At 38.2% G+C, this 11,411-nt stretch overlaps 1 protein-coding gene across 1 annotated transcript; it reads left to right on the top strand.

Annotated features, from left to right (window-relative positions):
- Positions 1–852: 852 nt before the first annotated feature.
- On the top strand, positions 853–10,493 carry LOC121634258. Its single transcript, XM_041976793.1, has 6 exons — positions 853–949; positions 1,328–1,373; positions 1,450–1,544; positions 1,647–2,954; positions 8,522–8,700; positions 10,395–10,493. The coding sequence occupies exons 1-6, from the start codon at positions 853–855 to the stop codon at positions 10,491–10,493; spliced, it is 1,824 nt and encodes a 607-aa protein (XP_041832727.1).
- The last annotated feature ends 918 nt before the right edge of the window (positions 10,494–11,411 follow it).

The following is an 11,411-nucleotide window of genomic DNA, read 5'->3' on the forward strand; positions in this document are numbered from 1 at the left end:
CAAACTGATGCTGCAAAGCAGACTGCACTTTCCACAGCGGAGAACATCATCTTGGTGCAGACATTGAATGATCCCAGCTTCCTTAAGAAGTAGAGGCTGCTCTGTCACTTTTTGTAGATGTTTCTTTTAACCTAGCTCAGATATATATCTTCTTTCTTTCCAACCTCTAAGATGTCATTATCTCACTCACAGCTGTTTGTTTTCTTTAAGCTTCTGTGATACAGCACAGACAGCACAGACAGCTGGCCAGCGGTCAGATTAGCTCTGTGTGGCTCAGCATGTTGCACAGCTGACCTAAATAGACTCTGTGGTCAGTAAACTGCTGCAGAGCAAACGTAATTTAGACAGCAACAGAGCAATTAAACACACACAATTAAATTACATGGAGGGACATCACCTCTGAGTTTGCCCAGAGTCTGATTACATTAAATTAATTAATGTTTGATAAGTACTCGAGAAAAAAAACACATGAACACTGTTATTACAGAATGAGTTATCCAACACATCTAAGATCTATATACAACAACCTGAGCATGCAGCTCACACACAGCAATCTTATGCGGATGCTGAGAGAGCTCACTTTGCATCACAATACATACTTTTTATTTAAGTGATAAAGGTTTTAGGACTACCACTTATCATTTTTCTGATGTTTTTACTGCAAAAGCATGTCCTTACAGAACCACTGTTGTCGTGCCCACTTTGTGTGCATTCAGGTATTGATTAAAGTCAAGGGGATTACACTAATTAGTCCAAATCCCCACCGTCTGTTTGTTTCTTTGCCCCCCTCAGTACCTGTCAGCTCTCGGGGGGATTAGTGACATTGAGCTTCAGCCGAGGAGCCAATCGGCGATGTTAATGTTTTCCGCTTGCGGTGGCGATTGGTGGAAACTTGTGTGCCACGGCAGGGGGAGGATAGTTGCCCACGGTTACCTGGGTGCCAAAGCAGGTGCAACAGTAGAGTGACCTCCTTCTGCAACAAGGGATGCTGCAGGTTGCTGCAAGTAAGTGGATGTGAAGAATTATGTTGATTTTGTTATTTGACAGTTTCATTTACAACCTATTTTTAATATTGATTTACAAGGTCTTTACCAAACTATACTAGACAAACACTTGTGCTGTTGGAAGAAATATCAATTATTCAGTTATTATTTATTTTTGCTATTATAATTGACTTTTGTCTGTTCATTTAAAAATCTAAAATATTAATACTGCTTTTATTTGGCTCTAAAGATTTAGAGGAAATAAATTTTGAGTGGATACAAGGGCATAAACCCATTTGAAAAGATATGAAATTGTTTATCTTCTTCTGTTTTTGTTTTTGCAGGGCTCATGCGGCTGTTCAAAGAAATCATCTGCAAACACAATGGAGAGTACTCATTCCATCATATCTCTCTACAGACTTTTCAATGAGAGGAGCTTTGTGAGTCCATCTCTTTCCCTCTGCAGAGGCTCATCTCCCCCCTCCAAAGCACTTCTGCGCACCCATGAAAGACCATCCTCTAATCACGAGGAGGAGGATTCAGCAGACAGCACGAAGCAAGGTCAAGCAGACAAGTTCTGCCTTACAGACCCCAAAGAAGCCCTCAAAACATTGGATAACTCTGAGATCTGTTGGCTAACGGAGTTGTTTCCTTTGTGCTCAGTGTGCCAGGCTTTCATGAATATGGGGAATCAGCAGGCCACAAAACTTCAGCCTAATTGTCATTTTGAAAGTTCTGATGCTTTACTAAAATCCCAAAGGAAACAGATCCCTCGGAAGAGGAGGAGGAGAGCAGAAGGGTTAGTTTACACTGGTAAACTTCATCATAACCTCAAGATGACAACTGGGACTCCACAAGTGCCTCTGAAGGCGAAAAGGCTGACAAAGCCTAATACAACAAGTTCTCCTATCTTTGGAGAGTGGACTTCAGCTGCCAGAGGAAAACAGTTAGTTGCAAAAGAAAGTGAGGAAAAAAGTGATTCATCACAGGTGTTAAAGCCAGTGTGGAGGGTGAAACTCTCCGATGCTTCACCTGCAAGTTCACAGAAGTCGCTCAGCAAGAAAAGTCCTCTTTTTTCCAGAAAGATTTTCTCTTCAAAGCAAGAATCTTCTCCCCATGACTCAGACACTGAGCTTTCTGAATATGATAATGACGTTTGCTCCAGGTTTTCCTCTGACGCTAGTGACGGGGCAAAAAGCAGCAAAGCTACAAGCCAGACACATGAGAAAATGAAGGCTGAAAATGTTGAGATGAAGTCGACTCAGGAGGCTGCAGAACAGCGGGTGATGGGCAAGATCGAGGAGGTGGAAAGGATCATACGCAGGGTGAGTCTCACCAGCTCAGACTGGATCAAAGATGGTGGTGAAGAACAAGATGAAACTCAGATGTCCTCATTGGGGTATCTTCAAGAGCACCAGTTTCTGCAGCAAAAAAGCCAAGCTGAGTTTAAAACTCAGTCCCGGCTGGACAGCCAGGGCAGCAGCTGCAATGACGACGGTCCTCTGATAGTTGAAGAGCTTCGTATTCTGGGTGAAGCTCTGAGCCAAAGTCTCCAACAGGCCCTGAAGATGGAAGAATGGAAAACTAAGGGTGAGGAGCAAAGTCACGTGATGCAAAGGCCTCTGAATCTACCATCGCTTCCTCACCAGTTTACCTTCTCTGTTCCAGATAGGTCCTTATCGTGCTCTTTCTCACCCACCCTGTCTGCCAGAACATGCAGCAGTTTGGAAAGCTTGTCCCCAATCTTGTCATCTCCTCTCACATCCAGTCTGACCAATGTGACTGATCAGCATGAAGCAGAAATCTCAGATGGACACAGAGTGTGGACCAACTCAGAAGAAGATAAACTGGTTGCTCTGGGACCTGGAGGCTGTAAAAGTACCACTAGCAACCCTGTAGGAGCAGAAACTGATTGGAGGCACACACAGAAGCAGTTTTCGCTTTCAGACCAAGAATATCTGCTCTCTTCAGGTAAAATGTTGTATGTTCTTCCAAAACAAAAAAAACTATAATCCCCTCAGGTGGTGTTGTGATGGTAGTGATGAAAATTCTGAAACAGTGAAAACTTTAACAATTGAGCTTTATAATAAATATGAGTGCATAAGAAAATGTTTGTTTCCATCAGTAACACAGTGTAAATCACTGTGGTAAAAAAGGTTTATCTCAACAAGGTAAAAAAGTCATATTTGTCACATGAAACTATTCTGTTTGAAACAAACAACAGCATAATATGAACAGTATTGTTAAAACACTATTGCCAAACGTGTGAAAAAATTACATGTAAACACAAAGCATGAATCTAAGCATGTTTTCAGTATTAAGTTGTTACTATGGACTATGTATAGCCATATTTAGTGTTGCGTACTTCTCTGGAAATCTTAAACTTACAGCCTGAATCCGATCTGACAACCTTTACATAGTTTGAAAACACAATGCGTAATACTTGAAATGTTAACAAGATAATTTAAATATCTTGTACAACTCCATCTGCAGAATGACAGGTGTCCTGTGCAAAATATGGCTTAGAAATAATTTGCTGATTTGCAAATATTTCATGTCATTTTTTAAATTGGTTCTTTTGCAAAAACATGAATAAGAAATGGAACTAAAAAGATTTCTTCATGGATTTTGAATATGATGCACATTAGTTATGTGATTGATGAAAAGGACAACAGGCACCATCACTGCTGCTTCTCATGCTGTTTATAGGTTTTGGAGCAATTTCCCTGGATGCCAAGCAGAACATGCATAATTCAGCAAGACAATGCCAAACCACATTTTGCACAGGCTACAACAGCATGCCTGGACACCTATAGTACTGACTTCTCACACACTGAAAAAGATTTGATGCATGATCTAATGAAAAAAATTACATATAAATTATACATACATACACACAGCAAATCATTCCTAAATTTAATTCCTAGATCAAACATAGGGAATGGGAAAACACTCAAAACTAAAGCAATTGTCAGGATTTATATCCAGAGCATCTAAAACATTTCAGGTTAACTCTTAACATATTTAAACCTGATGTCTAGCAGTGCACTAGTAAGCAGTACAAGTAATAAAAACTGATTTAAAACCAGATTAAATTAATACTAAGATTTCAAGATAAAAAAAAAAAGGGAAGCTGCCTCTCTGCTGCACACCACCACCACCTTTTTCTTACTAAAGCAACATTTCTTCACACGAGTGCAGCAGTGTTGCAAAAAATGCTTGAAAAAGTGAAAGATAGGATCATCAATAAAAAAAAATCTATGTAGTTTTCATACTTGTATACAGACATTAATATACTAAAATAACATATGACAGTAAAGTATGGTAGAAAAGTGGCATAGCTTTTGTTGGGTCAGATGGTGCTTGATGCAGTCAAATGTTTGGACACCCTTTTCTATTAAATCTATTGGGAAAGGAAACTGGTAGAGTAGGCTGGTTAAGTGTGTGGATGTTAGTAGTAAACAGACATTTTGTGACCATTTCATTTGACTATTTAATGTTTGCATTCCCTGTGGACATTAATAGTAAGAATCAATGTTTTTTTTTAACAAATGGTTGTAATAACAGTTAATATTGTAACACCAGTGATGGTCAACACATGACATTGTTATGGGATATCAAATACTTACTTCTGGCATTACATACTCAAACCAAGTGGTAGAGGTGGCTCAGGCAGGTTTATTTCTACAAATTAGTAAGATTCATTACAGAGACCAATATATTTTTTTCCTATTACGTGTTCTGAAGCGAGACAAAGGATTCACAACCTCACTTTCACACTACAGATTTCTTTATGTGCTTCATAGTTTTTGTGCATGTAGTGATTAAGGAGGAAAAAAAATCCTTAGCAGTGCTGCAGGAGGGAAAAATGTGTGTTATACATTTGGACTTGGACTTTTAGTGGTTGGTTAGCGAAGTGAACGTCAGAAGAAGAACAGATGGTGTACATGCTGAGTCCTGACTGTCAGATTTACACATTGAGTAAAATACAGCTTTAAAAGCGCCAGCTGAAGCCCAGTGTCTGGTCTGATCTGCCTCTGTAGTCTCCTCTGGGTCGGTGAACACACACACACACACACACACACACACACACACACACACACACACACACACGCACACACACACACACACACACACACACACACACACACACACACACACATATTCAGATGTGGTGTTATGTCAAACAGCAAGGGTTCATTATTTACAGACTACCACACATCCTCAATGTCTGTAGTGTGTGTGTGTGTGTGTGTGTGTGTGTGTTCGCTGAAGCATGAAGTACTTCTGAGCACCTGACGTGGTCATCCTTAAAGAACTGGATCTGCACTGACCTCTGATGTCTCCTCAGAGATTAGAAAATATGTGTATAGATGTGAGTTTCTAACTTTGCAAGGAGCAGTTTGAGTTGGTCCTGGCAGTGAAGACATGCAACAACAGTGGAGACATTTGGCCTCGGACTTGGTTTAGGGTTAGTTTGGGTTAATTATTAGTTTTAATGGTAAAAGGTCAGATTCATTAAGTTCCCACGAAGATGTATGTGCGCTCATGTGACCCAGAAGAGACTTATGATGAAAATTAATCACACTGAGCTTCTTTTAGATAATTTTGCAACACTGGTTCACTGAAGTTTTATCATGACCCTCATTATTTTGTGAGACCTAATTCATTATAAGGATATTTTAATTAATTAGTGCCCATTTATGTGTATAAACATCCAGCATTGGAACAAGTGATGTCTGTTTCCTCTTGTTGCAAATAATCTGCTTATTTAATGTCAAACATTTCTCCAAGATAAGTGGCCTTTATTTTTTAATACCAACATTATTGGCCCATGATAAAATAATATCCACTCAGACTCCATGTCAAGCCATAATATGAAAAGAAAACCACAGCTCATTTGTGCATACAAATATTTCCCATTAAATACATTTGCAGCAGCAGCATGTGGCACTGAGTCAGATCAGTCTGTGTTTCCTTCCCTTCTCATGAACTCACAGCGCACTCTGCCGGGCTGCAGCACTGCAGGTCGCCCAAATAGGATTAAAGCTCTGAGCTTTGTAAAATGCTTTAGAGGATGATGATTAAACAGAGGAAGAAAAGCAGTCATGGCCTTCTGGGTTTCTCCCATCAAGTCCAGTTCACTGTTTGGTGTGGTCAAACTGGGGGCAGATAACACATTTCTATAAGCTGTTAAATCTTCTGGAACATTTGTGTGTCCTAAAAGTTACACAGCTGCCATTTGCCTGCAGTATATTTTACAGAAGTTTAACTAAGTTTATAGATTTGAAGTACTTGTACTTCACTTATGTTATAACTACATTTAACACTGAATCAGAGAAAACTGTTTACAAGAAGATATTTCTAAAGGAAATACATATTAAAAATAACTCAGATAGGGCTGTGAATTTGTACGCATCACATGATGCAATCTGATTCTGATTTATGAAGTCACAATTTGACTCAAAATCACTGCAAATGATTCAGACCCATTTCATTCCGTACAAAAGTATTACTTTCATTATTCATTATGAATTTTAACTTAAGCCTTTGTTGGAACAAAATACTGACCCTTTATGTCTACATAATAATCTAATGTAGACTATCTGGAAGTGAAAGAAAACACTGCCCTCTACAAAGCTGATCTGCCTTTGGCTGCATATGCAACATGAGTGGCTGCAGAATCTTATTAACTTGACCATAGTGGACTCCAAGCCCTTCATGCTGGCAGTTTTGATAAGACTTCAACCCTCTGTGGCAGCTTTTGAAGGCCATTGCTGTGCAGGAATAAATAAAGGAATTAATCTAGGAGTTAAATGACTCTTCTAAACTACTTTGATGGCTGCTCAGTCAGCACAATTGCCAGAAGATGAATAGCCATTAATCTTGCATGGCTCCAAAGAAATCACTCAAAATTCCTTTGTTATAATCATGCGTGTTTATGCGATAACTGTTCATTTCTGTTGGCTACATTCAGGGAAAGTTATTAGCGGAAATGCAGCAACAACATTCATAATTATGTTATTATCGTAGAATTTTTATATTTGTCTTCTACTTACTTTACAATAAAGAATTTGTTATTGCACAACCGCATTACTAAAGAGAGGAAAAACCAAACACGAGCTTTGACCAGGCCTTGCACATCTTTCCTTTTTTATTCTCTAGTAAAAACATGAGTATTTGGTTGGCTGCAGTTTACTTTTTACAATTTGAATGCTCCTTTTTGTACACTAGCAAATTTAGCAGTGCATTAGTAGAATGTATTTACTTCATTATTACAGCTGGATTTTACTTCTTAATTCATAACTTTTATTACGATTTTACTTCTTAACAATAACCTTATTTTAAAAATACTTTTTGTAACGGAAACATCTAAAACCTGCAGGACACGGGCCCAAGAGGTCCAGAGTTGGTGATCCCTGATTGAGTGTTTCAGAGGACAAAAATCAGCTAGTTGTTATTCCACAAGCAGTTAAAGTAAATGACTTTCTAATATTTTCTATTAGTATTTTGTGGCCACTTACTTGTTTTATGCAGCTATGCATCCAGAGTCTACGAAAGAGTATTAGGGCCACTGAAGAAAAGAAAATAGAATTCTGAGAAAAAACTAAGAATTCTGACTTTAATTTCAGAATTCTGAGATTAAAGTCAGAATTCTAAATTTTTTCTCAGAATTAAATTTTTTTTGTCTTCAGTGGCCCTAATACTCTTCCATAAGAGTCTAAGTATTTAGACACGATTTTGTTCTATGACAGAACAATTTCACCAGAATATTAATTAAGTGTTGATAAACAACTCAAAATATGGCAGTTTTACCATAATCATTATGAGTTATGATATTTTTGTTATTATAATGATGGTCATATTACATTACCATTATTATCCATGGCCACAGACAAGGAGGAAGGACCCAAATGCAGGACTTGAGGCAACAGGCAGGCAGACATAAGAACAGAGACAAATCAAGACTGTCTAGACAATGAGCTAATGACCAAATGCAGAACAGGTTTGACTATTAGAAACCAGGTGTAATAACAGAGCAGAAAATAAACACAACAGAATACATACAGGTGAAACTTTTACAAAAGAAAACAGAAAATGAGAAGTTAAAATTAAATTACAAACACAGAAATCCTTACCTGAACTCAAGGAAACCCAAGTGAAAACTAGAGCGCACACACAAGACATTAAGCAGAAATGTAATAGGAACAATACTGAAAAAGACCAAACATCCACAGATGATAATAATTACACAAAACTATGCAAAATAAAATAAAAAGAAAAAAGAAAATCCCAAAATACTTGAAATGACAACATTTTAGGGCTCCAAAAGTTTGACATTTTTGCTTTCCTTTGAGAATTATAACATATTTACATTTTGCATTACAGGAAATCATGACCCTGACTACTCATTAGGAGATAGAAGGGGGGTGGAGGGTGGCTTTGCAATAAAGACTCTTTAACAGCTTTTCACTTTGGGGGTCAGTGATTTAGAATCTGTGAGTCACATCTAATTGTTTGTGTCCTGTTTTCTCCAGATGAGGTTCTGCAGAAGCAGGAGGAGCTCTGGCAACTGGAGGTGGAGGAGTCTCTGTCCCACTGCAGGTCTCTTTTTCATCCATCCAGACCAAAACACGTTGACTTCTTGCGCATCACCGCCCCTGATGATGACATCACGGAAACACCCCCTGCCACACCTGTTCCCAAAGAGCTGAGGGTGAGTAGAGGGAAAAAGTGGATGTGATAAGATGTGTGGAATCCCACAATGTAAATAATGTCAAATATTTACTGTCATGATCTTAAAGTCTGCAGTTGGCAATCATCTTTAGACTTTGAGTTAGAGGCAAGAGCGTTTTTTAATACTTCTAAATCAAGTTGATATATTTATTTGGATTTAAAGTTTCCAAGTTTTTCTGCTTTTTTCATTCCTGGAAGCACTTTTGTGACTTTTCTTTCTTAGTTTCTTGCTGCTGTTTAAAAAGAATAATACTAAACTCTTTTTCAGAGTTCTTGTTGGTCTTTTGTTTGTAATGTGACTTGAAAGCTGCTTATTTCTTGGACTTTGTCCAGTTAAAACAAATGAGGCATATCATGGGTGTGTACTTGTACATGCCCACAATAAACAGAGATATTTTATTTTCGAGTATGACTGGAAACCTGAACACATGGAGTCAAGGCATGACTGAAGTGTTCATGTTAGCTGATGCAATATTTCCAGTGAATGAATAAGTCAGACTGAACCTCACATCCACAGATGAAAACACTTTTCCCACGACCTGCACCTCATACCTACAGGAGTGAAAAGATAGAAATCCTATTGCGGTCTGAATAATGACACTTCATCATATTATCCTACTCTGTTTACATTACAATGGAGTCTGGTACCATGTCTATAAATCTGCTCTGCAACGGTATTACAGAGAGTTTTCTGTTCCCTGATGTTGCATAACCAAAATAGTTTTATGCAGCTCTATAGATGCATTGTATGTGCAATGTTACATTGCAGCATATCACTGGAAACGTTTAAATCTTTAGACACCTGTTATACCTGTGTGAATGCATGAGTGTAAACGTTGAAACCTGTAAAATGTCTGTTTAACACACATAAATAATACTTGTGAAAAAGCGGCCACCACCAGCAATTAACACTTTATCCTTTAGAGCAGTGGTTCCCCAACGTTTTGAGCCACAAAGTGTTTTTTGGTGGATTCGGTTCGCCGCTGTAACGAAGCACCTGTGTGACCTAAATGAGCTTCTCTCGCTGAGATAATGTCAAATTCTGTTTCTTAATACGGCATAAGTAACTTTGTTGTTTACGCATTAATGCATTAAAATATTATCGTGTCAATTCCAAAGAATAATGTCTTTGCCTTAACGCATTTAATTTGTGACAGCCCTAATTAAAAAAAAACAATAATTATTTGATAAATGTTTTTTTTTACAATGATCTGGTGACCCCCAGAAATTATCTTGGGACCCCCAGTTTGGGAAAGGCTGCTGAGGAAAGCATAGAGCTAGAGCCTGATGCAGCTAATGCCAAACACCCAAGACATGTTGCTAGTCCATCACAGAAAAGAAACCCTTTTCTGTCTCTTTGGATTAATAATTTCACATATGGATTTGATATGGTTTAAACTCCCCACTTTCATCAATGTTATCTCCTGGCATGCTCCCACCATACAGCTGCAGGGGAGTTAGCTTGTTTTGGAGAAAGACATAATGTATGTCATAACAGAAAATATGTGTTGTCTTCAAGCAAGCGAGGAAAAGCCAGTGTTGAGTTTGTAAATCAGGAGACTCCAGAATAGAGAGGGTTGTTATTTACTGCCTGTTGGGGCTACATAAAATTATTGTTTGGGAAGCTTTTGTTCACATTAATAACTCAAGCTGTTGATTTGTTCTCTTCTGCAGCTTTTAGCCTCCTCTTCTTGCTGCCTTTGTAACTGTCATTCTGAACAATGTGTTCTTGCCAAGAAATTTGCTCTGGAGGATGTGAAGCTGACTGGATAAACAGTGCAGGACTGAATAATCTATAAGGGCAGGATACATAAGAAACACAAGAGAGCTATCCTTAAAGAGTAAAACTGAGCTAAAGTGACACAAGTGCAAGTTTTGAGCTTGGAAAACTTATGTAAAGTATGAGAATTGATGTAAAATGAAAGAACTTGGGGGACTTGTTGGTTAGACCTCATATAATCAATTTATTCTTTCATATAACTCTTGATGGAGGAGGGAAATATTGCTTGTTCAAACTTATCCAGATTGGAGCAGATGTCATCCTCTGCTGTTTCTTAAGCCTCAAAATTCCCATAATCCTTGCTGTAATGTTCTGTGCCTTCATTGATGTGTCTGCAGTATGAGTTGAAAACCAATATTTTACAACTTGTTTTCACCTCTGAGTTTTGTTCATTTAACTACAACACTTTTCTTAAAACATTTGCCAATTTCTGGTTAGACAGAAATAAAAAATAACAGCTTGGAGGCGATCATTGTTAGGCATAATATGCATCTTTTTACAACACAACCATCACCTTCATGGATGCCAGTTTGCTAGTTCCCTTGGTTACATCTATAAAAAGAACATATTTCACTTCCTGACTGGGTTTAGCAAAGAACCTGAAGTGCTCGCTGTTTGACATGAGAATTTCATGCTAAGGTTAGAAAATGATGTTACAGATAAACTCTAATCATTTTATGACCTTCAAAGATGTCATTTTCACAATTCACATGATGTTCTTACGACCACTAGCAGTCAAATATTCTTCAAACAAAAAACATAGTAGATGGGAATTGCAAACTCTGTACCTTAAGGGCCACTAACCTGCAGGTTTTAGATGTTTCCCTGCTTCAACACGCCTGACTCAAATGAATGGCTCATTGTGCAGAACTTGACATCAAGCACTGGATCCATTTTAACTGAATCAATTG

This window comes from Melanotaenia boesemani, chromosome 22, assembly GCF_017639745.1.
Source record: "Melanotaenia boesemani isolate fMelBoe1 chromosome 22, fMelBoe1.pri, whole genome shotgun sequence".
In the NCBI taxonomy this organism is placed as follows: Eukaryota; Metazoa; Chordata; class Actinopteri; order Atheriniformes; family Melanotaeniidae; genus Melanotaenia; species Melanotaenia boesemani.